This window comes from Seriola dumerili, unplaced genomic scaffold (genome assembly GCF_002260705.1).
Source record: "Seriola dumerili isolate Sdu_G_001 unplaced genomic scaffold, Sdu_1.0 BDQW01000450.1, whole genome shotgun sequence".
In the NCBI taxonomy this organism is placed as follows: domain Eukaryota; kingdom Metazoa; phylum Chordata; class Actinopteri; order Carangiformes; family Carangidae; genus Seriola; species Seriola dumerili.
Window position 1 is genome coordinate 293,384 of NW_019174705.1, and position 27,508 is coordinate 320,891.

The 27,508-nt window shown below is 41.4% G+C and overlaps 1 protein-coding gene across 8 annotated transcripts; it reads right to left on the reverse strand.

The window, feature by feature from the left end:
- Positions 1 to 374: 374 nt before the first annotated feature.
- add1 (adducin 1) lies at positions 375 to 27,339 on the reverse strand. 8 transcript variants are annotated; one of them, XM_022762839.1, is made up of 18 exons: positions 27,211 to 27,339; positions 17,895 to 18,103; positions 17,192 to 17,354; positions 16,718 to 16,869; positions 16,338 to 16,418; positions 15,966 to 16,115; positions 15,723 to 15,866; positions 15,075 to 15,173; positions 14,547 to 14,720; positions 13,870 to 14,127; positions 10,670 to 10,765; positions 10,372 to 10,464; positions 9,958 to 9,975; positions 8,626 to 8,712; positions 7,620 to 7,812; positions 6,829 to 7,200; positions 5,799 to 5,888; positions 375 to 2,785 (listed from the first exon to the last, which is right to left on the reverse strand). In XM_022762839.1, the coding sequence occupies exons 2-18, from the start codon at positions 18,087 to 18,089 to the stop codon at positions 2,505 to 2,507; spliced, it is 2,646 nt and encodes an 881-aa protein (XP_022618560.1). In that variant the 5' UTR covers positions 18,090 to 18,103; positions 27,211 to 27,339; the 3' UTR covers positions 375 to 2,504. The 8 variants fall into 8 exon arrangements, with proteins under 8 accessions (XP_022618560.1, XP_022618555.1, XP_022618554.1 ...); XM_022762837.1 differs by lacking the exons at positions 6,829 to 7,200; positions 8,626 to 8,712; positions 9,958 to 9,975 and adding an exon at positions 4,822 to 4,852 and having other exon boundaries at positions 2,697 to 2,785; positions 7,656 to 7,812; positions 13,777 to 14,127; XM_022762835.1 differs by lacking the exons at positions 6,829 to 7,200; positions 8,626 to 8,712; positions 9,958 to 9,975 and adding an exon at positions 4,822 to 4,855 and having other exon boundaries at positions 2,697 to 2,785; positions 7,656 to 7,812; positions 13,777 to 14,127.
- Positions 27,340 to 27,508: the final 169 nt, after the last annotated feature.

The window sequence follows — 27,508 nt, forward strand, 5'->3', positions numbered from 1 at the left end:
AGGGGGCCTTACCATTGGCACACATTCATACTGGAGACAAACACAGGCCAGGTAGGAAGACAAGCTGCGTCATTAGCTGTGTCATCTGTCCACCAGGTGTCAGAGTTTCCCCTCTCTTTTAAGTTATAGTAACTGCTTGAATGAGCTTCAATGGCACATTAGGAGTAGAAACCCAGAGTCTATGACACATGTAAATAAGCATAATACAGCGGTGTGTGAATGTTTCTGCAGAGTTTTACTTTTATCAACAATTTTTCATGTCATATTATTATATGTTATATTTGCTGTGGTTCCACTTCTTCCAGTGTAAAGTAATTTGTACAGTATATTATTTGCACTGAGCTACTATATAGATTAATACAATCACACAATACTGGTTTTTTAAGGTAGTGTTTTTTTATTCATGGTTGTAAAAGAGGCAGAACCATGAGAAAAGAGAGGTGGAAGTATTAAGTCTGTAAATGGTATAATGATGAGACACATTTAAATTGGAAGTATTTCAGACAGAGAATACAAATCAGCATAGCTGTGGGATTAAAAAAAAAAAAAAAAAAGATATAAATGTATAGTTGACTCAAATAAAATCCATGAATACAAGGACTTTAGTATTATTATCAGCACACTAAAGCTAAAATAAAATACAGATCAAATAAAAAGGGGTAGTTACAGTCATTTAAAGGACAGTACACGCTCTAAGCACTCTACACATGCAGTCCTTCAGGAGTTAGACATTCTCAGCTTATATGTAGCTCTGTAGGTAAACCACCTGCAGTGAACAAAGGCCAAGGTTTTTTAAGCATCTCAGGTTAGGTGAAGCTTCCTGTCAGTGTTGCCTTTTGGTTCACCATGAGTTAGACAGATTGATGATGAACCCCTCACTAAAACAGGATGAATAAACCCAAATTAGGAAGCAATGCATGGAGATGGCCTTGGTATTAATGCCCTGCAACCTCAAGCATAGCTCATTTGCAATGAATACACATCAATGACAAAACAAAAATGCAATAGCTTCTCCAGTGTACATTGTGTCTTTACTGCAACTGGAAACACACAGGTATTCAGCGACAAAGTCTGTTTGCTCAGAGTGGAGTTTTTACACAGGAAAGTCCAGGTTGAAGGTTCTGAAAAATGACTGATCATGCAGCTTCGCAGCAGTGACTTTACCACTCTCATATTCCATAACAACTGTATCTACTTCTATGACAGACTGTGACTACCTACAACCTACATTGTGTGGTATGAGTTCCCAGACAGTGGTTTATAAAAGAGGAGGTTCACAGTGCTCTCTCACAGCAAGTCGTCATGGCTCAATCTACTTTGTGACGAAAAGCGCAACAAGTTAAAAAAAAAAATAATTAAAGACATTATCAAGAATAAAAGAAATATGATGATGAAATATGAAATCTCACACAATACATAGCATATCTGCCTGTCCCATCCTTCACAGCAACAGAGAGAAATCAAGGGGTAAATGCAAAATAAAGCCAAGAATCAATAATCCCAATAAATGAAAAATGTAAACTGAGATTTTGTTGTTTTTTTTGTTTTTTTTTTACACATTCCTTCATACTAAAGACTTACAGCCAGTAGTAAATACATTATCAACCCCTGCGAATAATCAGCAGGCACAAGCCTTGCTGACACTTCCAAGGATGACTCACACTTTGCTGTGAGTCATGCTCAACATCACTATGGTCAAACTTTCTGCAGGTTTGCAGCACTGCAGATGGGTGTTTTTAATGAATCTGGTTTGTGAAAGATTAAATCAAATTTAAGTCAACAAAAGTCAACAAACCGCGGATGTGATTAAGCTTGTATGCAGATGATTTAATCATAATGTTGGATTATGGATACATTAATATGGACTCTGTATGACGGCATTTTCCATAGGTAAACAATCCACTGAAAATATCCCAACTGTAGTTCTCCTGGCCTGCTAACATGTAATTACATGGGTGCACAGCTTCAGAGGTAAAATTAGAAATATGTAATTTGTAGTTCTTACTGTCAGAATTTACCACCAGTTAAATGAGAGGGTACAAGCTTCTCTTTCTGCGTTCACTGTATTTTAAAAGACACTTTGACAATTTGATACAATCCCAATACATTCTAGTGGTTATAACAGTTTAGTAATACTCTTTTTAAAAAAAAAAAATGAGGGTGGTAAAACCCTAAAACCTCACATCAAGCGTGTGGGCCTGCAGTAATAGACATGCACAAAAGGCCAGATGGAGTGGACAAGACCGAATGCATCACTCACTCACAACTAAAAGCCTCTAATAATTAAAAATTCTGATGCAATCATTTTTACACTGTATACAAAATTGGCACACACTAACGAGGAAAAATAGGTTAATAAGCCAGCGACAAATGATATCAAAAGAACAAAAAAGCGTAACTGTGTATAACTGTGGCTTGCTCGAAGGGTGCAATGATAGCAGACAAATAGCAAAACGTAAAAGAGGCGGAGGGCAGCCGTGAGGACCGATCCAACATTCTCCGATCTAGGACTCTGTCTTTTTTTTGTTTTTCTTTAGAAAGGAAGGAGTGCGGAACTTCTTTTTCTTTTTGGAGGGTGATTTGCTGGGAGACTCGTCACCCTCCTGGTCGCCAGCGTCAGCGGGTTCCTCCCCCTCGACGGCGTCTGCGATGGCAGGGGCAGAGGCGGAGTCTTCGGCAGGAAGTGCTGGGGCATCGGAGGGGTCATCGGGTGTTAAATCTGGAAGGGTCTGTCTCAGGGTGGCTGCATCGCTCTCATCCTTATAGGTTTGTTCAGGCAAGGATTCTGGTGGGGCAGGGGGGGGAGAAGGTGAGAGTTATTGATCTTGGAGGACAAATTGATGGATTTGCGCTGCAGAGCTCACACATCAGTGAAGCTACTACAAATTAGCCACTTGATAAGCTGTAAAATCCACATGATTTTCTACTTAAAAAGCCTCCACTTGTCCAGAGAACTTGGCTTCTTTAGTTTCCACCATCTATTAGACTGAGGTATTCAAATCAGTTATAGGCATCAGATCTCGACTTTGAGATGTATAAAAATATAATTATGTGCTATTCAGTTTAAAAGAGCCTTAAAGCACAAAAGTTTCCACAAGCAATGTTCCTACAAAAAGCCAAAAGTACACCTCACACCTAAACATGCACTTTTCCTCAGATGAAAAGCCGAAGTAAGATGCAATATTTCCATTAAATCACAGACACGAACTGCAAGTTTCTCTTTAGAACTCATTGTCTTTCCTTTTTACCTTAGACACTGGCATTAAGCAACAAAAAAAATAAGGCTTTGCTCTTATTACTAATCAGGATTTCTTTCTTTCTCTTTGAATCGTTTTATTCTCCCTATTCTCACAGGCCAAAGCTGGTGCACAGCGTTTTTCGTTTTACCTTCATTTAAACAGGGAAATCTTAATGAGTGCAGTTCCCTTGCTCATTTGCACCCTGTGTACAAACAAACAAAAGTGAAAGTCTACAACACACAAAAAAAAAAAAATACATATATATATATATATATATATATATATATATATATTGCAATGCTTTCAGAGATTTTAATGACAAAACCACACAAGTGAGGTTATATAACAAGTCCGGGGAGGGGATAAAAGTAAATTACTTCAAAACTGCTCAGCTCTCGAGAAGCAATAACTTGAAGTTAGTTTGGACTGGTTATCTTTTAAAAATGTTTTAACCAAAAACACTAAAGCAAAAGTTTAAGCTTAATTGGCTCATCACCAATTTTGCTTTAGTATATTTGAGTACAATCAGACAGCAGAAATCAGTTTCATTTTTTTTTTTTTTTGTTTTTTTTTAGTACCAGCATTGATTTAGTTTGGCTTTTCTAGTAACTGATAGTTATTAAGGTAACCGTCTCATCTATCCTCAGTGGCCCACACAGCATTCAAACCACTGCTCCGGGCTCACACTGTGCAGTCAGCCACAAAAACAACTACAGCTCTGTTCGTCATTAATGTTGCTCACATGCAACAGAGACTAGCATGAAAAAAAACCCTTTGTCAAGACCTGAGAAAACACTACATGTGAGTCTTCAGTTCACATCTCTCGTGTCTGTCAGAACAGAGATGAGGCCAAACAACAGACAGATTAAATGGAGACTAAACACCACACAGCCACAGCTCTGGGCCTCGACCGTCTTTGAAGCGAAACCAACAGCGAGTCTCAGCAAAGCCAATCAGAAGCGACACTCATATAAAGCACTGATGTACCTGGTAAAGGACTGGTCTGGAAGACAAACAACATTCAACACATTTTCAAAACATTACCTGATTTTTCCATGAGACAAAAATATACAAGGTCATATAACATTGATAGAATGTGCATATGTGCAAGAGAGGTTGGTTAGTTTAGTAGTGAATCATTGGCAGGAAGAAGAGAGAAGTTATCTAACATAAAAGGTTTGGTAGGTTGTGAGGTTTACTTCAGGAACATCCTCCACTTTTCTTTAGACCAGGTCACTATTATTTAGGTCAGATAAAACTGCTTCCATCTTGCCATGGTCATTTCTTTTTTCTTCTTCTTGTTTTTTAACAGTGAATTGCTGAAAATTGAGGAGATGAAAGATGGAGGTGCTCTGAAATAACCCCCATCAACACAGAGACAGATTCAGAAGAGTTCAGAGAACCGAGGGAAGACCGACTGAACGGTCACAAACCCCGGCAGACGGGTTAGTTCAAACCACAGAACAGCTCTGCTACTGAAGCCATGCAGAAGAAGGAAAAAAGGGTAAATGATCAAACACAGGCGTGGAGGGTGACGGGGTAATTGGGAGGGTGGTGAGGAGGTGGAACAGTACATACTTACTATGGCAACAGGTACTCTTTTGTATTTCCATCTCCTGATTGTAATCGCAGCCACAAAGAAGAAAAAGCACAAGTAGAAACAAATGTCTATGCAGATCAAATCACAGGCACCGTGTTAAAATTAAAAAAAGGAAACAAAAATGTCGAAGAGAGAAAAAAAAATACCAGAAGAAAAAATTTTTTTGAAAAAGAATGGTTGGGAACCATTCTTAGTAGACCCCAAAAGATGGAGAATGGAAGTGAAGGGGTAAAGGAGATACTGTACATAGAGAGACATGTTATATCACATCATTTCAGGTATTAGATTACACCTGCGATCAAAGCTACCCATCCCCTCCCCTCCCTCATGCTGATGATAACTTCACTGTTTACAGTCTGTGACTCATAAGAAAACTTGTACGTGTACTAAAGCCAATTATTGTTTAAATAAACGTAACCAAGATTATAAAATTTATCTTTAGGGCCAGTCCTGGTATCATCATGGATGATACTGCTGACATAGGTGTAATCCAATAGTAATAAAGACCAAGAGGGAGAAAATAAAATCAAAAGAACAAAAATAGACTGAACAGTCTGCACTGGGGTCTATCAAAGTGGCTAAATAGATATTTTTCAAATATCTTTTTGATTTGTCAAACTATTTCCTGACATTAAGCCTTTGGACTGTGGTTTTGTTAAGATTATCTGCCCCTGGAATTATCCATCCATCTCTTATAGGATAAACCTGATTAAACAGTAAAAACCTCTTGGCCTCTTATTACAGAAAACACAGCACAGCATCCGTAGTAGTATTATTAAAGACCACAACAACAACAGACCCCAAGACAGACAGGCAGATGTATAGGCAGGAGCCTCAGCATTCCCTGTGCAGACCCTAGAAAGACTCAAACCACCCAGCCAGAGGACTGGAGAAACCCATGCTGAACCAGACGGGACTAAGCCAAGCCAGGTTAAGTCGAGCGCGTCAGGCCAACCTACCATCCTCTGCTCTGACTGGGGTGCTGGGTGGCGTGGAGGTGGGTTTCTGGTCTTCGGACTCCTCCTCTAGCTCTACTAGTTGCTCCGAGTCTGAAAGAAAATCGGCATGAATGAATGACATGAAACAATAACATCTCTAAAGACTATGAAATCAACAAGAAAACTGATGTCTATAATCTGAAATATTTTTTTGCTGGTTTAAATAAATGATTCTGAATAATATTCTTCATTTTGTGTTACGGAAACTTTTTGCAATTTTGCAACACAAAGAAAAGGGAGGACAGCACACAGATCCAAACCAGGGAGGAAGCTTTAATCAGAACACTGCAAACCCGTTCAAACAGATCCCAGTATAATTGACCTTAAATGTCCCAAAGAGCCAAATAAACCACGACTACCATTAGTTTTAATGGAAACCAGTCAGAGGCACAAGAGGAAGAGTGGAAACCATCAAAGATAATTTCAGGACAAGTTAGCAGGAAGAGAAGGAGGACACCATTATTCATGTCCACACATGGGATGCTCTGATTGGATGACCGAGCTCAGAGACAGCTTCCTCAAAGGTTAGCACAACACTCCACTGCAAAAGCATTTTTTTTTTTTTTTTTAACTTGAGGAGTGAGCACCCTGAAAGAGAGGGGATGGGTTTAAATCTCAAAATGAGCTCCTCCTCACATCCTCTCTCCTCAGCTCCTCGTCCAATCAAAATGCAGAAAGGTATCTGATCTGCCAGAGCTCTGATGCCTTTGTACAAGACATCAGAGAGAGGGGATAGGGGGGAAATAATCAAGCAAAGACTTCAGAGATTGAACTGTGGGTAGGGAGGGTGCTTGCACATGGTTAAAAAAAAAAAAAAAAAAAAAAAAAATAGCAGCAGACTCCAAACCCCCAGAAAAAGGAGAGGACACAGCAGGCGGGGATCCCCAGACTCCCAGTGCAGCGGTATGTAGTGAGGTGGACCGGGGCTGAGCAGGGGAGGAGGGAAGCGGGAGGCCAGAGTTTAGGCTCGACTCCGCTTCATCTGGTGTACCTGGAGCCTGATCTGCCTTAGCGACCTCTACGATTGAAGACTCCTTGCTGAGGGCTCGCAGCACAGCACAGTGGAACTCCTTATGTGGGGAATCTGGAGCTGAAAAAACCTCATCTGCAGTCGAAAAAACATCATCTGCTAGCGTCCCTGCAGAGTCAGTGCCGCCCTGAGCTGGGCCGAGGGAAGAGGAGATCGGCTCGGAGGCTGGCGTAGCGGGTGCGGCCGCTAAAGGCGGGACTTTCTCTAAGCTGGGCGAGTCACTTGACGACTGTAGAGGTGTGGAGACAGAGGCTTCACCTCTTGGTAGCATTTCAGCCTCAGGACAGGATACGGTGGAGGCTGATCCCTCACTACTAGCGCCTCGACCCTGCACTGTGAATCCATGTGCGTGTGTGTGTGTGTGGAGACATAACATCACAATTTGGCCAATTTGAAGTTTATTTGGATCTTGCATTAAACTGCAGCAAAGCAAAAGGTTTTTTTTCCCTTTATTACAAGTTTGCCTTAAAAATACTTTAACAGATGTAAATAATTAAACTCATCTGCACTGAAACTAACCTACACTAGTCATTATATCATTATCAGAACTGAGGGGGAATTAAAAAGAAAGAAAAAAGAAGAGAAGAAAAAGATTCATCCGCAATTTTAACAGGCAACGTTGGCTGTCAATTTACATTCCTGAAACCTTTTTTTTTTTAAAAAGAAAAAATACCAAAACTTTCAGAGAAATGCCATTACAGAGAAGTAGAGGAGATGTGGAAAGTACATTTTTTGTTCACATCATGATGAGCTTCTTTCAATTTCTCTGCTCCGTTCATCATCTTTACCTTCAGGCCCTTTCTGTTTCTGCTCCACCTCCTTGCGGTATTCCTCCAGCTCCTGGTCGGTGAGTTTGGTGAAGGGGTTGGGACCCTGCTTGCTGACGATAACCTTGGGCTGGTACTCCTTTTCGATGATGGCCTTGGACGCGGTCACAAGCTCCCCCTTCAGGACAGACAGAAGAAAGGCAGGAAAAGACGAGGCGTCAATGCAAGGTAGACGTCGGTTAATGCAGGATGCACATGGAAGGATTTAATATAGTGAAAACTAGCTGCGGTGTTAAATGCTTGCAGAAAATCTCACAAACTTGAGGACTACATAACTACTATGCAGCATGAGAAGAAGTACCTGCCAGATGAATAAATGTGTATCTTCAGAGTACAAGTTGAGCGAAAAGGCCATTTCGAATTCAGGCAGTACACATTATGATGTAAAATAACAGGTTACTTCATTCCATCAATAACGCAGCTACATAAAAGCCAAGCACTGACAGATTTGAAGCCGACAGTATTTTTACCAGGTGCTCTAAAATATTAGTTTTAACTTCACTTACATTTTCAAGGTATTTTTTTCTTTTTTATAAATTGTGTGCAACACATGCAGTAAACACCACCATCACTGGATCCCTGCCCTCTTCACTGCCCACCTCATCCCGCAGCAATACATTTTGAAACAATGGTGAAAATCTCCCCTGTGGGCAGACTCGTGACAGCCAAATACAGGCACAAAAACACATGAATTTAACCGTACGCAAAGTCCTCAGGCTCTAGAGTGCATAAACATGTAGAAAAGACTAGGTCACATGACCATACACATATAACAAGAGAGAAAATTGCCACATTCTAGCACTACTGTTCACTTCGTTCAGTTCATCTGTGCAGGCCCAGATATCGAGTGCCTATGTGCAGGCTCAGAGGAATGACTGGAGGATGATGTGAAGTACAAGTGAATAGTATATGTGACTGGAGCAGTAAGTACCTTTCTAATTGATTTAGCAGGACTATAGGACCCCTCGGACACATCGAGGCCATCAATAGTGTCTGTACAGTCAGACAGAGGGGCGTCCTGCAATAGTAAACCCAGTGAGGTGGGGGGGGGGACAACCCAGCTCTTAAACACCAGCACATTCAAATTAGCAGTCTGTCAGGCAGGCGTGAATGTGTGCAGACTTTCACAAACATACCACCTTCTCACACACACACACACGCACACACACGCACACACACACACAAAGGTGGAAAGACATCTTAGAAAAATCTCACTCCATGAGAAATACTATTACCAAAGTGTTACTCAAGCAGAAGTGAGGCTTCTTGTGTTGAAAACTGCCCAAGTAAAAGTGTTGCATAGCTACGTAGGGTAACAGATATTTACCAATCTCATCAAAACCATTTCAGTAAGAATACACACTTAAAAAAGTTTGAAGACCTAAATTTTAAAAAGTTAGTGAGTCTCTTGGTTGTGCAATAACACAATGACTGCAGACTTCTGTATGAATCTGCTTTTTCAAAAGCATTGGCTTCATTCTTTGTTAAAAATCTGTGCAAGAGTAAGTTAGCCACTTTCCACCTCTGCATAGACAAACACACACACAAACACAAATCATACAGACATACACAAACATTGGAAATACATGCAAAGAGAGGAGGTTTCTGGAAAGAGATGTGGGACTGTGAAACGCATAGCAGTGATGGAACAAATAGCCAGAGGCATGCACACAAGGCAGTGGTGGTGGTGGTGGGGGGGGAGCTGTACAGTTTGTGCTTCATACAGTCGCATTCTTAACAAGACAACAGCTCATCGTGGCCTCCTTTGGTCTACTACTGACATGCTGGTGAAGTTTTAGGTACCACTAACCCTTTAAAAATAATCAACAGCTCTGTTTTGATTTGCTCGTGTTCTGCTCCTCATGGTGTTGGAGTTCAAACTTTACATGTCCATCCAGCAGATGTGGAAAAAAAGAGCTAAGAGCTCTCCAACGAAGGAAGTGCAAACCATGCAAACTGAACTCAAAAAGCACAGTTTAAGTAATTTTCCCACGTTTTGCATTTGTATGTCGCAAAATTAAAAAGAGGGCATGCACCGAAAAAATAAGTATAATGGGGATTTTGTTGAACATTTCAAGATACCAAAGTAACCAGTCTGCAAAATGCTGAGACAGTTAACACCTCAACTCTGTGCTACTGAACAGAAAAGACAGAACAAAAAAAAAAAAAAACAAACAAACAAAACAATGTATGATGATGGAGACAACCGGAGCTGGCAGGTCTGGAGGGCAGAGTGAGGTTACCTCTCCCACATACTACTCACCTGCCAGAGTGACAATCTCTGTGGTTGAAGAATAACGTAACAGTTACAAAGTCATGGAGGACATGTGTTTGCTATCCGTTATTAGTGGTGAAGTTACTCCTTAAGAAACTGATATCAGATTATATTTTGAATTGTGTCCGATTTCTTTCATTAAAGCTCAGTGTCGAGGACAACTTCACACACAATATTCACACACTGCAGCGTTTTGGTTTAAGGGGTGACTCCAGACCTGGACAGAATAATTATAAAAGTTTTTTATTTTATTTATTTATATTTTTTTTTTAAATCTAGCTCAATAGATCAGACCAAACAACACAAGCTCTAATGTATTTCATCAATATGAGACACATATTCATCTCCAGGTGAGGATAGCTGTAGCAGCGAGGTTTTTATTTGCCGAGTTCACAGACTGACCTGGGTAAAGGTGCGTTCCACCACGGTGCTGGCACACAGAACCTGAGACTGGGGCCCTGCTGTCTTTATGTCCTGCAGGTTCTGCTCCCGGATCTAAAAACAACAACATTTTAAGTCATGAAGGAATGACGAGCGCACACGATGCTTCCATGTGCATCTTAGACAGTCCTCGCTTCACAACAGTACACGCAGCAAAAAGGAGTGAGACGTTCATTGAGCTACGGACACAGAGAAAGCAATACCAATACTAATCACCGGAAAACCAACTACAGCCAAATATAAAAGAAAGCTGCGATACCTTATTCCTCATTTCCAGGACTTCCTTTGGATTGGTGTTCAATGGGATGAACTGATTGGCTGCGGCAGCCTGGCGGAGGCCGTCTTCCTTTGTCCACTGTAAACACCACATAACGTGTTAAAAAAACAACTCAAACCGGATAAACTGACTGAAATGAAAACCCAAGCACAAAAATAGATTCAGACAAAATACTATGCAGGCTTCACAATACAAGAATCATGCTGAACTGAAATGGACAAAGATGAATATAAAAAGGTGTGAATGTAAAAGGTGAACCAATGATGATGAGGCACATTTAGGAAAATCATTTATGTTTTAGTACACTTAGTAGGGGAGTGTTCTCCATCATTAACTATAGTACATTATCTCTCTGATGCTTATCGTTATTATTATTATTTTCCCAGTAATTGGGGATGATATAATTTTACTGAGCCTAGCATGTTTGATCTGTGCACAAATACTGAATGGAACAGATCCATAATGATTTAAATGGTGAGCATTAGGACTGTCTTGGTACATTAGATTGCACAGTGTGTGTGTGTGTAACTGTAAACTCAGATCTGAAAATGAAGACATTTATCAAGAAGACCTGGGAGAGTCTAGGCATGATGCTCTTGTAGAGACAAATTTTGGAAAAATGTACGGAGTTTAGATTTACCATTTTATACGGAGCTGCGAAGTAAAGGTTGGGCCTCATGCAGGAACCACTTGTATGTTCGTAAATGGCGCATGTACGAGATTTATGTGGCCTTTGCTGGTTCTCTTGTACTGCCAATTTTCTCTAATGCATACAAGAAATGTATGACTGGTCCAGATCTGTTGTATGAGTTATGTGCAGAGAGTCTGACTCTCCCCGAAACAGGGAAAACACTTGACCAGAAATCATAAAAGTCTTAATCTGTATGAATTTGGTCCACAGGCTGAAAGTCTTCTTTTTACTCTTTACTAACATTTTTGTGAATGAAAAGGCATCTATATAAAAAGGCAAGTTTAGGGGCAAGCCTCACACGAAACAGTAGGAAAGATTTATGATAAGAATACAAAAGGCTTGTTGTGTTTTAAACATCCTTCAGATGGTTAATCCCCCCTTTGAGCTTGCTGCTTTTGAAATGACCAGCGCTGGTCACAAACTGATGAAAAGTTCTCGTGTATGACAACATTTGTCATCATCATTGATGTACTATCAGAATCAAAAGCAAACAGAGGGAGCACACTGAAGATCAACTGAAAACATCACAGAATGAGGGAAAAAAGGTGAAAGGGTAAGGGAGGGTGGGAAGTGAGGGGTGGGTGGTGGCGAGAGGTGAGGGACGGGTGGCTGGTTAGGTGGGTGGGTGACCGAGACGATGAGGCTGGCTTACGAAGCGAGAGTGGCAGTGAGGGGTGAGCTGGCATCACCAAAGTCATTTCCCAGGCTGATACACAACAACAAGGACGACAGAGATAAGAGAGAAACACACCCGAGGACACTTGTCCCCACTGGGACCCAAAAAAAAAAAAAAAGAACAACGCTATAATATAAGACAAGAGTGTATCTGTCCTTCAGACGATGAAACCTTTTATTGTCTTGTTAAATATGTTCTTCTCAATGTGAAGAAACACCCCATCGACTTTTCATAAACCTGGTAATGCTCAGCATGATTGAGGGAGAAAACAAAAGTCTGCACCCATTACTTGCACCAAACTGAATGAGCAGCGGGTGAATACACAAACCAAATCTTCAGCTTCCATGCAAAAATGTTTTACTTCGCCTTTAGAAACTAAGCATGTAATTTGCAGTGGTAAGCGTGAGCTCATGACTTCATTCCTGCGTTTACTCTAAGCTCGGCTGGTTAGCTGCCAGACCAGGGGCTAGATGAGGAAGGGTTTCTGGATGGAAGCAGCTGGGTTGGGTTGGTTGAGTATGAGATGAACATGTAAACACGATATACTCACTGAGATAGAGTCTCACAACACAACATTTCCTACTTTCCCAACAGGAGATAATTGATTCAAAAGTCAGGTCAAATTTCATGGCTTTTGTTCTGCTTTTTTTTTTTTTTTTTCTCTTCAAACAAAATCCACTCATGCAAGCCTTGAGGTATTCAAAAACCATTTTCAGAATCAAACTGAAACTGAAACCAGAAATTAGAGACAACAAAAATAGAAATAATAAAAGGAAACGCAAACATACAACTGGGAGCAGTTGCAGGTGTTTGAGAAAAATAAAAATTAGAAAAGCAGGCTGCATAACTCTTATGCCAAGGAGGTTTTTGCTTTGTTGTATGACTTTAAATATATATATATATTTTTTATTATCAAAAGGTCTATAATGTATCTGGCATTACTCTGGACGTTCAACAGACATGCCACCTCCCTCCTTTATGCGAGCAATGTCAACTAGATACTCTTTGTGAGCAGCCCAAAAAGCAAACTCACACTTAAAAAGGTTTTTTAATTGAAATTCCCTCAAATCTCACTGAACTTACTTTTGCTTGATCTGTCACCCTGACTCGCTTTGAGCAACAAAGTTGGCCAACTTCAAGATGCAGAGAGAAAACTAAAGAGCGTGTATTACAGGGTGAGCATTAATGTGTTTGGCAGCAACATCAGTGTCTTTCCACATTCACCTGCCCACACTTAAGGACTCATGCCACACCCCTGCTGCTCGCTCCTCTGGGAAAAACATCAACACCAACAATGCATTTCACTACTACACATGCAGTGGGGCATGCTGTGGGCAGCTGGCCTGGCATCGTGAAGCATGAGGGGACCAGAAGGGAATAAAGAGCACAGGGGGTCAACAAATGATCACAGCTATCCTACGAAGTAATTAACCGAGCAGAGGTAGCCGCATAAGAAAGGTGGGTTAATAGGACATCTGAAATTACAGTGTGAGTGAGCCTAAAAAAGTAGTGAAAAGCAAGATTTCCCTGACCCACATTTTTAACCTGCGAGCAGTTAAAAAAAGGCTAAAGAAATGATGATCAGAAAACAGAAGGTTTCAACTTTGTACTAGACTTTTACTCCTCACTGTCCCCAGGACCTCAGGATGCCGGCCACCTACCCGTTTCCACCAACAAGGTAGCTGTAAAATCTATACTATGAACAATAAGGTAGGCACAGACCAAGCAGTTGGTTATACAGCTTGGCACGCAGACACCGGACGAGAGAGACTGCAGCAAGGGTTTGACGTGATCGTGTGTTATGTTCGTCCACACCTTAGGCTTCGACTTGGGGCTGTTGCCGTCGGGCCCGTCCTCGTAGGGCTCATCGGGCCGTCCGCCGGCATTGAGCCAGCGGGTCTTGTCGCGCTGGCCGCGCTGGAAGCTGTGTTTCAGCGGGGAGCGAGCACCTGAGTCGCTGTCCTCCCCGTATGAGTAACCACCGTGGGCAGAGGACGCGATCTCCACATCACTGTACTTTTTACCTTTGTCTCGCAATGCCGGGCAGCGGTAAGGATAGCCCGTCCTGTAGCCCTGAGAGACAGGGAGACAGAAAACAACAACACAGGTTTAGAAGTGTTTTGACCATGTAACCATGTAAAAAAAGGACCATGTAGGGGGTCCAGAATTTAAAGGGTCACTTCACATAGTTAAAAACTATGTTCAAAGAATTTTTGAATTTTTTTGTCTCAGACTCTGAGGCCATCATAATCTACAAACCTCTTGAAACAGTTGTGATTGGGAGCTTTGACACTTTTCTGTTCAGAACAGGATCTATAGATTATCCTGAGTAACTGGGACATTTACTGAAACAGCACATTGTTGTGAAGTTTCTTTGTACTTTCTACTGTACGAGTTCAGCATTTTGGAAGCCTTTGCATTTTTGGAATAATTGTGGATATCAGGTCATCTAGCAGGAGAGGTTAAATTATACTCCCACTCTCTGTACGTACCAAGTTGTCGAGCATTCTCATGAGAGCCTCAAACTCCTGCTCCCCGACTTGCCACTTGGGGTGTGTTGAGGACCCGTCGCCGACTGGCTCAGGGACCCTTGGACGCGACTTGTATTTCCCCGGGTCCAGCATCACTAGATTATCAGGCCCTCCAGCGCTGGCCAGTGTTCGCACCTGGAAAATATTAAGGAGGAGGTATACAGACAGAGAAACCACAGACAGATCCAGAATACAGAAGGAAAATAAAAGTGTAGACATGAGGACATACGCAGACACACAAACAAACATCCAACATAGCGCACACACATACAGACATTAATGAAGAAAAGCGAACACATATGAAGATGTAGAGAGACAGGAGACAAAGACAATTGTTATGAAAAATGCAGACAAACATGTGGTGCATAATATCACAACACCAAATGAAAATACATGGTTTTTGCCACACTGTAATGCAAAGTAGCAAATTGATAATCTGTCATGTCCATCAGCTGACATATCATAGGGAGCATTCTCCGTTGTACAGACCTGGATCTCACAGGCAGTGACCAAGTTGTGGATGTAATAGAAAGCTTCCTCCACTGTTTCACCAACAGACACCAAGCCATGGTTCCTCAGGATGAGCACCTGGGACAGAGGAAGAATTAAAACATGGTAGCCATACACAAAACACTACTGTTGTTTCTGATTAACAAATTAGAATTACCACCTTGCGGTTGTATGCCTCCACCACTCAGACTAGTTTGTGTAAAACTTTGTCATAATTGCTTCATAATTGCTATGGGAATTCTTGAATTATGGCTAAAAACGGATTTGTGAGGTCACAGTGACCTTGACCTTTGACCACCAAAATCTAATCCGTTCATCCTCAAGTCCACGTGAATGCTTGTGTTGAATTTGAAGAAATCCCCTCAAGACATTGCTGAGATATCATGGATCATGAGAATGGGCTGGATGATCGGATAGTGTAGCCCTATTCTGATTCGTCGATTTGTAACCATGTTCTGATTGGCTCTCTTCAGCACGGAGGCATATAAAACATTGATTTTATGTGTTTATGAAGTTATAAAATGAAACTTTTTAAATACATTTCTGATTAACATTTCCTCAGCTGTGGAGGCAACATTTCTCTGTCTCTCATTGTTGCGTTCACACTGATTCACACACTGCTGTTACCTTGCTGTTAGGCCCTAGGTTCCTCTGTATAAGGGTGCTCTCTTCCTCATCCACCAGTATGCCGTGGTAGTCATGGTAGGCCACCTCGCCCAGAGACAGCGCCTCAGGTGAGATGGGCAACAGGCCGCATTTCATGGCCGACACCTGCAACCAAACACACAAGGGCCACAGAACATAAGGCTATGATGCGCCGATGTCTGCGTTTGTGTTGCGTATAATTACTGTGTATACACAGTCCCTTACCGCAGCACCCGCAGGTGTGTGTACATGTATGATACACTTGACATCGGGCCGTGCAGCATAGATGGCAGAGTGGAGGTTGAAGCCGGCCTGGTTGACTCCGAGGTTGGTGCTGCCCCGGTCCACTATCTCACCTTGAAGGTTTATCTTTACCTGGAAGGCGAGCGGCCAGACAACGAAGCGTTAGTCAAAGAATCTCAAGCAGACAACACAGGCAGTTCATTTCTTTCTTTTTTTTTCCAAGTGGACTCATCTAAACAGAAATAAGTAAATATATATAAATATAAATAAATGGTTTCACTCACTGACAGAAAAGTGGAAGGAAAACATAAGAAAAGACATTCAGTCGTATTAGGAATCAGCAGAGATTCTCACCAGGCTGGAGGCAGTGACTTCACTGTACAGGAGCCCGAAAGGGACAATAAGGAAACGCTCCTGGTCTGAATTCACCCTGACCTACAAGACAAGAAGACAGTCACATTAGACTACAAGGTTACATGGACATTAGCTAAAAAAATAGCTTAACTTATCAATCAATTAAGGCTGTTGGCCTTAATGCATCAGGAACACATGAAATGAAAAGGATATTTATCAAGATATGCACTGGCTTAACAGCTTCTTTCTATTCACTTAAGTGGAACAGATATAAATTGGATGGGTATTCTAAAAGCCTTATTGTGAATTTTGTCTTTACTGAATTGCTGGACAAACATCAGTTGACGTGTGATGGTCTGTCGTATTATAAAGAATCTTACTGTGAGGTGGTTGTAGATGAGCTCGGACCAGCCAAACAAGTCAGCGAGCCGATAGAAGGCAGCCAGCTTGCAGCGAAGTAGCTTCTCGCCCTTGTCATAGGAGATAGAGTCTGAGCCGCGCAGATCATTCACGGGAGTAACCATGCCCAAACCTGAGAGGAAGAGATGGAACAGACAGAAAGTGTTTGAAAAATAACAATTATGCCCAGACGAAAGAGACACTATAAAAGGCAAAGACTGATAAATTACAGTGCTCTGTACAGAAGTAAATAAGAACCATGGCAAGAAGGAAAGAAAAAAAAATCCCACTTACAGATAATAACAATTATACGGAGTCTGCCTACCGAAATACGACTGGACTCTTTGTCCGCTCAGAAATTAACTCTGGCATACGCCGCATTACTCATTGCGAGCACAAACATTGCAGGGCTGAGGTCAAAAAGTCGCACACACTCAATTCTCCTCTCTGCTTACTCATGTTGAGCGCCGCCATGCCTCCTTGTGGCGCAGCGGGATACATGGAAGGCATGCTGGTGGTCATGAAGTCTGCGATCTGCTGCAGAGCCAACAGGCTCGTGGGCGTCTTCCCCTTCTTCAGCTGATCCTGGATCATTGTCTCCAGCTCCTCGCAGAATGCCTGCCGGTCATCAACGCAGACACAAAGACATGGACAGAAACACAAATATATGTAAAAGGGCAGAAAAACAAAGACGAAGAGGCGCAATGACCCCAAAACAACAGGAATAGAAAGGGGCACAAACAGAGCAGGTTTGTTTGGGGTATATTTTAGCCAATATCTTTTATTATTACTGTTTTTCAGATGCCTTATGTTGGCATTGTTTTCAGTTTTTTCCACTTTGGTATGAAAATGAATTAGCAAAAACTAGCAAGCACCATTGAGGGCCTGTTTTTCAGGAAAGTTCTTTTCAAACATACAATAGGCCTTTAAACAGTGTAATTCTCTGTCCTGGGCATTCAGCTGCTCACAGACACACTGTTGATGGAGAATAAACTGGATCCATCATGTGATGTTGAGAGGGCTGCTGCCTCTACACTAAAAGAAGCCTATTCACATTTTTAAAAGCTGGTTATGGCAGCGTGCATTTATCAACTGTGAGCACAATATCAGATGACATAGTACAGAAAGATACAGAGTTCATATCTCAGCTCCACTGACCGGGCTCTGTAGTATCATGGAGACCCTCTTCCTCTGCTCCATCATGTTGAAGTCCTGCCGCAGGTCGGGCGCCATGTTCCTCTCCCTCTGGTACTCCGGACTGCTCTCGTCCACCCGGTCGAAGTACCGCTCCTTGTGGGGGGCCGTGGTGGGAGGGGGGGCCGTCACTACTCCGGCACCTGACTCGCCGTTCATCCTGGCCTGGCCTCCTGTAGAGGGGGAAGAACCGTTTACCTCTGGCCACTTTATAACAATGAAAAATCCAAAACTAACACACATCACTTCCTCATGCGTCTGTTTCAACATTTCCCACCAAATCTGTTTGACGTGGTGTATGGCAGTTTTAAACGTCTTTAAATGTCTTGTTTTGCTCGACCATCAGTCCAAAACCTGAAGATGTTCGATTTACAATGATATAGAGCCGATAAAAGCAGCGAATGTAGCAAGATTGTAGAAGCTGCAGCCATAAAATTATTACCTTCTTTACACTATTTTTTTAGTGAGAAATAACTGATATAAATAATCTATCGATTATCTGTTTCAGCACAAACGTGTTATATGTATTTCATTATGTTTTATATTCAAGTCTTTGTGTGTTTTGTGTTTTAGTCGGCTGCAAGACAAATTTCCCCATCAACATAGTTTAAGTTGAAAGTTAAATGGCTGGAAGCTGGCGTCAGTTTTAAAACACCTCATGCTCTACAAAAATATGATTGGATGCATCAATGTGTTACGTAATATAAAACCGCCAAAATAAAACTGATATTTTAAAAAAATCATATCAAATTACAGTTTACAGACAAACATTTGTCACAGACTAAGGATACCATCCATATTTGAACTTGGTATACTGTTTGCTTCAAACTTTGTAAAATTTTAAGGGGCTTGTTTCCTAAATGTGCAGAGGAAGTCCATATTCATCTTTAGTTACTATGAATAATATTAAGTGGGAGACATTAAGATTCCAACAGAAGAAATAAGTCAGTCATTAGCCCAGAAAGCCAACCACACAAACCACACTCTCTCCTACTTCCTGCCACGGTCATGTGACAGCTCTTCCCAGCCCAGAGAGGTTTTAATTGATTTCCGCAATGTGTTTCCTGGAATCACAACATCACTCGACTGTCAAGGCTGAGCAAAGGAAATGACAATAAAACACTGGAAATAAAGACATACGTCTATTTACCATTCAACCGGAAAAAGTGAAATCAATTACGAACATTTTCACTTCTTCCCTGGATCTTCTAGAATTTTATAGACTAAATGATTAATTGGATAATCAAAAAATAATCATTCAATACTGAAGACAGTCGCTATGTGCAGCCCTTGTTCATACATAACCAAGTTCCATTAAACTGTTGCCCCAAAAGAGTAAAGTGACAACAACGGGGAGAGATTAGAGATTTAGAGCCATGGAGAGAAGAGAAGGACAGATTTCCAATAGATCCATGCCCATCCAGCTGGCTGGATGTATGTGAGGATAAACAGCCTCCACCTGTCTGTCACCGCACAGACTCCTCAAGCTCTGACTCTGAAGGACACAGACATAGGGAAGTGTGTGTGCAAGCATGCATGGGTAATGGAGGGGTGCTCTGGCAGAAACCGATGCAGCCCATTAGTCCGCATCAATACAAATGTTCAGCCAAAACTGCCATGACAACTGCAGACCAAACCCCAAAGCATCCAGTATCACACTGAGAGCTGACAGACCCTCTCTCTGTCTCTGCCCGCTTTTATTGGCGTCCTGAGATTTTCCACAAAATCCAATCCAACATTTTCACAAATCTCAGGTCGCCTCCTCCAATCAAGGTTTCTGTGTCTTCATGCTGTTTGGCTAATTCTAGTCTTTGTCTATTTTCACCTCATAAACACATTGAAGGAAAAGAGATGAAATGATCACAAAACATCAACATTGTGGAGAGCATTAACTAAATGAACTGTTTTCTGACTGAATTTTGTTAAACTGTGTATTGACGTAGACCACAGGAACAAGGAATACAAGGAAACAAAATGTTGTTAATAATTACCTTTAATTCAATATCATAAATTAAGGTTTTAAAGTTAAATACATTTAAATGTGATTTTAAAGTAGCTAAATACCAAACTACAGTCAAAACCTGAGATGGTAGTGTGTGATTGGTTAGTTTTCTGACTAGTAACTGCAAATTTAACATGAGGTTTTTCTTTTAACTCGTCAATTTCAGTAGCAAGAACCATTCGTCAACAAGTCAGATTCTGGTATTGAATGAATATAATGTGTAGTTTCTGCATTTTGTGCCTCCTATCTAAAGGATTATTTGGATAAAATTCTCAACAACTCTACCTTTATTTATTGAGACAAATATGAAAATGTAATACTCTACAAATCCGTCCGCCTCCCACGTGTAAAGAACATCCAAACTATGTCCAAAGAGGAACTAGTTGGGGTTCGGATATACACCTTTTTAACAACATCTGACTTTCAAAAACTTTGATGTATCCTTTCTGCTGTTTATCTTTTTCTAATAATAAATACTGTCTTAAACTGTGAATAAGAAAGAAAGAATATGTGAAACACAGGCGACAAACTTTCTCTGCAATCATTCAGGAAGGAGACTCTTGCTCTGTCTCAGTCTTGTGATTAGGACATCAGTTATTGACAGAAGAATAGGGACATGAGCAATTAGCTTTGGTGCCAAATACGCTCATTAGGAAGCAAGAGAGTGTCCCATTCCCTGGCCTGTTATTAATACAACTCCAAAATGTAAATGCAGCAAAAAACAGTGAGATGCACATGAAAATCTGCCATATATACATCCTTAAAATTCACCCTGAACAGAGGTTTCATTTATGTTTCTGATAATAAACGGCAGAGGTACATGACAACACTAGGGTTTGCGGTTCTTCCCGGACTGACCCGCTTTCAGCCTGGGTGACAGGAAGGAGTCATAGTCATCCTACGCCAACAGTCAGATCTCGTTCCCTTTGGTTTGACTTGTTTGTGCTGTGTTTACCGCCTGTCTGTTTACTGAGAGCAACAGTGAGGCAAAACAAACATGTCTGCTGACAACAGGACAACTGCAAACAAGTGACAAACACCTGGAAGGTTTAAACATTCATACTGTCCTACTGACCTTTTTCATTTAGAGAGGAGAATATACTGGTACAGAAAAACACCTATGTATCCATTGCTGTGTATCATTTTTAACCGTTGTTATCCAATGTAAACCAAAGCCGTTTGCTTATTGTGCTTTTTATAAACTGTTTTAAGCACCATGCAGCTGGACAGTAATGTCCTTTGTTGTTTAGGGCTGCATCGTTTCAGCTCTGAAGTTGCTGAAGAACTTCTGTATCTTACAAGACAGGACGGACATTTTTGGAGATGTCTACTATGGCTGCTACTGTTGCAAAAAGCATTACAAAAGGTTTGGAGGTGTACTGACCTACTGAAGTTTTACTGAGAGCTAATGAAATTACTTAGGCCCTAAAAATCAGAATTAAGGCTTGATATTAATGCTAATCTTGCTTGCTCACAGTGGCCCATCTCTGTACACTAAAGCACTGCAGGAATAGTGTAACCGGATCTGTTCGATTGTCTCTCGAGGCTGCCATTAGTCCAGTCCAACACTGCAGTGCACACTACCACAAAATCTGCCAACACCTGCAAATACAGGCTGAATGAAGTCTTAAAGTATCACTAAAACTGCATGAAAAAGAAAGATAAAAGAGGAGCAGCTTTCAAATATTCTTCTGTTTTTTGTTTTGCTGTGTCAGGGCCATCACCTTGATGCCTGATTAAACAAAGGATAAAGACGACACAGGCTGTATTGTGCATTCACAAAAACTACTAATGGTGTTAAAAATCAGATAATTTCCATGACATGACATGCAAAGGAGCATTTGTTTGAGTAAACCCATTTCCTGCTGCATTGCCACAAATGTTAACTGAATACTCCAGCTGTTCAATACTATACACCCTTCCTATCATTGACATCTCTAGTGCAGCTTTTTCTGCTGCATATACACTATGCTAAAGCAAACGTTCAGGTCGCAGAGTTGTTCATTTCTTCTGGACATTAACAATGGCCGTAGACGCAGGAAGCTCGCTCTCTCTATCTGCGCAGAATGTTGTCATCTCACAAACACAGGCGCCCCCGCCTCACCAGCACCCCTGTTTCTCGTCTCTCTCAGAAATGTAGGTGCAGGGGCTCGGCCAGCCTCCGCTCCTGTTTAAGAGTGCAATCGCTATGGAAACCAAACGCATTACCATGGCAACACGGGACAGCCTTTCAAAGATTAGTGTTATGTAAGAACAGCTGTAGGCCAGCATCACACTGCAAGCCAGTCAGTGTCACAAGGCGCACATCCTCAAACTAATGTGTAACTCACTTTACATTAGACTCAAAATATCTCAGTGACTTTAAGTCAGAACGACTCAAGCACAACTAGACTTTCAATACACACTGAATAAAAAACATGGCAACGAAATCTAAAATTGCAAATCAAATACTATACTTCTATGGACCATTGAGCTAATTAATATTTATAAACTTACTTCTGTTCAAGATACAAACCGAAAGCTCAACTCCAGAAATGTCACTGTGCATCAGAAGTTCCTGTCATTTTGCATCAGTGAATTAGTGTCACAACATGTTAGGACAAACCATGACGACCAGCTCCTCTACTTGAACCCTCTTTCAGAGGGACAGAATAAACTGAACATAAAAAATGCACCAAATGTACAAATGGCACATTTTGTGAAGGCCCGTCTTCTTAAAGGCATTCTCACCCTTCCCTCCATAACCTCGTACATTAGATAACCTGTATTGGAAAGTACCGCGTCTTCAATGAGTGGAACCATGGGTGTTGGCTGAAGTTTGCAAATTATGGACCACCCTGCAAATGTTGGGGATTTTATGGCAGGCTCTGACTGTCTGGCTGACTGCTCAGGGCCCTGTCGGTGTGGAAGAAAGATTCAGCTTCTCCAAGCTCTGGCTGATGGCAAGTGTCTCTCTTATCTTTGACAAACAGCAGTAACAGCAAAACCACCTTGATTGAGCTTCTGCCTTTAGGATGCTGCTATAGAGTGCCTGCTATGAAGACCTAAAGCAGACATAACACACTGAGGATTGCCTGCGTACTGACAGTGAACATGTGACAGCATGTTGCACATTAAAAGCTGCTATTTCTGCCTCCGTTTTTCACTCTGGATGTGGGAAACCCGTGGACTGCATGCAGGACTTTCTTCGTCTCCAAGCAACAGGAAAATGTTGTGATGATGAATCAAGGATCACATTCATACAGTACGATATAAGCCACCTGCTTTTGTGCGAGAAATCAGAGGAGACATTTTGATTTGTCATTATAAGAACCAAGTGTTTTTATACTTCATGCTTCGAAGGCACCAAAAGGAAATGGCAGCCAAAAACTTGAACCTGTTACATCATGACACTGACGGGAATATCATTAGTTTTCCAGATATTTCGTCATAAACCAAAATAATGGACAAAATAAAAGTTTGACCTGATGGTGGCTATGGCACAAAATTTCATCTGCAATCCAACAATTGTTTTATTTCAATCTGGACAAAGTAGCAGGCCCACTGGCTGACCGTCCCTGGCATCTGTGAATTAAATACCTAACAAATCATGGTTAACCAAAACTGAAGTGCCTGCCAGGAAGATGTACATCTATACATCTGAGAAGGAAAATGAACAGGATACTGTTGCGTTAAACGAGGGGTAGAATTTCCTCTACATGTCTGACTCAAACTGATGTGTTGAACTTGCGCTGACACCACTAAATGCAGATGTTTCCATTCTCTACGGGGGCAGCTATGAGGCAACGACAGGAAGAGAAAAAGGCAGATACTATATGATTAGAAGCATCAGACTCTCTGCTCTCCCACAGTGCATTTCTCTCTTTAAAAACTGCTTGACATATATTGTATATATTTCAATTTCATCATAATTCTCTTTTGAGAGACGGAAGCTTTCACTAAAAAACATATTTTCTGCATGACTAAGCTCTATGAAAAAAGATCCATTTAGTTCTTTCCAAAAATATGCCAATCAAGCAATTGCCAGTGAAAAGTATCATTTGTGTGTGTAAAAAAAAAAAAAAAAAAAACGAACTAAGATGGCTCAAAGTTTTGCTGGTCTTTCTGTAACAGTCTCTGTGTGTGTGTGTGTGTGTGTGTGTGTGTGTGTGTACAATTTTCAGACATTCAAGAGAAGGAGTTAGACGGGGCTCTTTATATCTCTGAGCTGGATGCCTATCATTACTGGGGATAAGGAATCCATGAGCAACTGTTCTTTAGTGTGTGTGTGTGTGTGTGTGTGTGTGTGTGTGTGGGGTGTTACAGACCCTAACTACTATGACTGGCAAAAATGCTTCAGGTGACATTTAAGCACTACTCCATGTATGGTCTTGTGCAGCAGACAGTAATGTGTGGTGTTATTTACAACATGGGGTAACAGCAGACAAACACAGCGTTCAACAAAATGGGGAGACATAGAGATAGATGTGCATATTACTAACTCATTAGCGACTGATCTGACAATTATTTTGTCAGTTTATCAATCAAATCATTTGGTCTATAGGTGCAACAATTATTTGATTAATCAATTCATTGATTGACAGAAATTGAATCTTCTAATCTCTCATTTCTAGTCGGAGTCATATTGGAGGCAAAGGTGCCAAATATTTGCTGGTTCAAGCTTCTCAGATGTGACGATTTAATCTTTTCTTTGTCATATATGAAAGTATAGTGGATATCATTGGGTTGTGGATTGTTAGACAAATAAAACAGTATATCTGAATATTGTTGTGGTTAATTATAGTGGGCATTATTCTCAAATTTACGATTAATTGAGAAACTAAAATCTATACTGAAAAACACTGCAAAGATGTGCCGGGCTCATTGAAGTCAGGCGGACAGGCCTGGAGGTGTTATGGAGGATTATAGTTCATTATGCCAGCTAGGAGGACGTCACTTTATCATCCACTCACTCACTACATTACATTTAGTCTACGTAATCATATTCCAGAGTGCAGCTTCCAGGTATTTGTGCTTAGTCAACTGATGATAACCTTGTGAGAAAAAAGCATCAATGGGATCCAGTGACCCAAAGCAAAGAGGAACTAGAATGAAAGTCTAAGGAAAGTAATGTGACCTTTTCCAGACCGATTTCCAACCTAAAACGTAATTTATGACTTTGAGATTAATTACAGCTAACCAATATGCCACCGTTTGATTTGAGAGCTAGGAAAAATAGCTCCTCAGACGAAGCTAACAAAATTCTTTCTTAAAATGTAAAGTGGGTAAGCTTCACCACCCGTGAGACTAACAGTATGGGAAAGGTATTATCTGTCACAGTCTGCCAGGGCCAGGCAAGACGCAGTGTTGTGTTAGCATGCGAGTACAGTGGCCCAGGGTTTATCTGGCTGTCGCACGTCATATGGGACAGAGTGGCGGAAGATTGCTGTCTGAAACAACACACCCCTCCCTGTACAGTTTCCCTAGACACACACTCTGGCCTGTACTATCATGTGTGCATCTGTGTAGCACTCTGCTAGGCTAAATATTTGACTCCAAACATAGCTACATATATTGACATGATCTTTAGTGACCTCTGAAGTGTGAATGCAAGTTCAAAAATGACTGTTTTGACATCTTTAACTTTAAAAAAAAAAAAAAAAAAAAGCATCCTGAAGCCTTGGTAAGTGATCACATATGAAGAGGAAGGAAGGAAAGAGTGAAATAGAGAGAAAGGACCTGAAATGAGGAACACATTTTCAGCTGCACTGCAGTCAAGGGTGTGGGCGTGAGGAGTGGGAGTAAAACAAACACAGAGCTCTGTATCTAGAGTGAGTGTACATGCATGTGTGTAGTAGTGTAGTGTGTGTTGAGGGTGGCAACACAGAGCCAGACTGACAGAGCTAAGCTGCCTCCTCCTTTGGGAATTTCACTCATTGTAACAGAATGACCAAATCCAGGGAGTTACCTTCCATTAACACACACACAATTTATCTTGACAGTTTGGCTTTGCTAATCCTCATACTGTGTAAGGGGGAAGGGACTTCACAGTTCACTTTAGAAAGAGGGCCAGAGACAGCAACAACATGGTGTTTATCTCCTTCAGTTTGGGCCTAAAAGCATACAGCTAACTGTCAGTCAACAAGGCAACACAGCACATTGAAACATTAAAAACCTCCAGGTTAATATCAGCTCTGCATCCCCTCTCTAACGCTGTTATTAGGCCTACAAATTATAGATTAATCTGTCAATTATTTTTACAACTGCCATATCAATCCTTCAGTCTATAAAATGTCACAAAACAGTGAAACCCGTCACAAGTGTTATCTGATCAACAGCCCAAATCCTGTTGATTATTCAATTTACTTTTATATTAAATTTAAAAAAGAAGAAAATTGTCACATTTGAGAAACTTTTGTTCAATTAATGACTCCTTATGATAAATTTTGTGTACAGTGTATTACCATTGCATAGTGTATATTTAGAGTATGGTCCAAGTTTTATCTTAAGTTTTTTTGGTTTGTAATCTATACATTGATTAAGTATTTTCTTTATGGTTGATGTGATTTGATTGCTGTAACAGTACAATTCTCCTCTGGGATTAACAAAGTAGCCTCCTCTATCTGATTCAGAGAGGTTTTGTGTTTTTTTTTCTTATGCTGATTTGCATAACTTATCTGCTTACAATTTAAAAATCAATGTGCAGAGTTAATATCATGCAGGATATGTTGCTGTCTGTCTGACCTCGGACAGGAAACTGCTCCATCACCACACCACTGAATACAGCCCAGATTCCCCCTGCTTCAACACACGCCCAGACCAGAAACAGCACCTAGTGCTGAAACATTAAATGGGGAAATGAATCAAACTGAGCAGCACAAGAGTAGCCAATTAAATGCCTACAGTACCTGTGCGCATGTGAAATGCAAAATAATGCAACTACAGGCCTTACTCGGGCAGCAGGCTAACGAGTCTTGGAGCCAAACACACCGGGCACAGTGTGCGTAGCCCTGGACTGTTTTTGTTCTTCACAGGAAACCGTCTATGAGGAGGTGAACCCACTAAACAGCACTCAAACACACAAATAGTCGTTTTACAATTAGAAAACGTGCTCGACCTCCTCTCTGCAGACTCTCCAGATCAAAGGCAACGTACTAGCAAAACAGTGGAAGAGCTCGCGACTCTGAAACACAAGGAGAACGACTATGGCACCAACATTAAAAAACACACATGGGCCGTGTTGCATCGGGCAAACACTCCCGCTGAAATGCAAACCGTATCGACTATTTCGGAGCTTACCCTCTCTTGGAAGAAGTGATGAAATATAAACAACGCTCGGTGAAAGCTGCACGGCGGTTTTCACTATCTTTATCCCCTACCCTGGTGATCTCAGAGTGGGTTTATCTCCCTGCGCTTGTCGGCCCTGCGTGGTCGCTCCGCCCATCCACCATCATCCCACTTGGGTGCGGCAAACGGGTTAATCTGCGGCTGCTCATTGGTCACCCGGAGGCACGTGACAGTGCCGGGGACTGTGGTTGGTTGGTTGGGTGGCTATGGGCCCGCCCCGCAGAAAGGGGCTTTGGGTTTATTGCTAAAA

Excerpts from the sequence above, each read along its gene's own strand:
- add1 (XM_022762839.1), bottom strand. The coding sequence starts at position 18,089 with ATGAACGGCGAGTCAGGTGCCGGAGTAGTGACGGCCCCCCCTCCCACC. Across the intron at positions 16,419-16,717 it reads TCATCTACAACCACCTCACA|GTCAGGGTGAATTCAGACCA; the intron begins GTAAGATTCTTT and ends CTTGTCTTGTAG. Across the intron at positions 15,867-15,965 it reads ACACACCTGCGGGTGCTGCG|GTGTCGGCCATGAAATGCGG; the intron begins GTAAGGGACTGT and ends GTTTGGTTGCAG.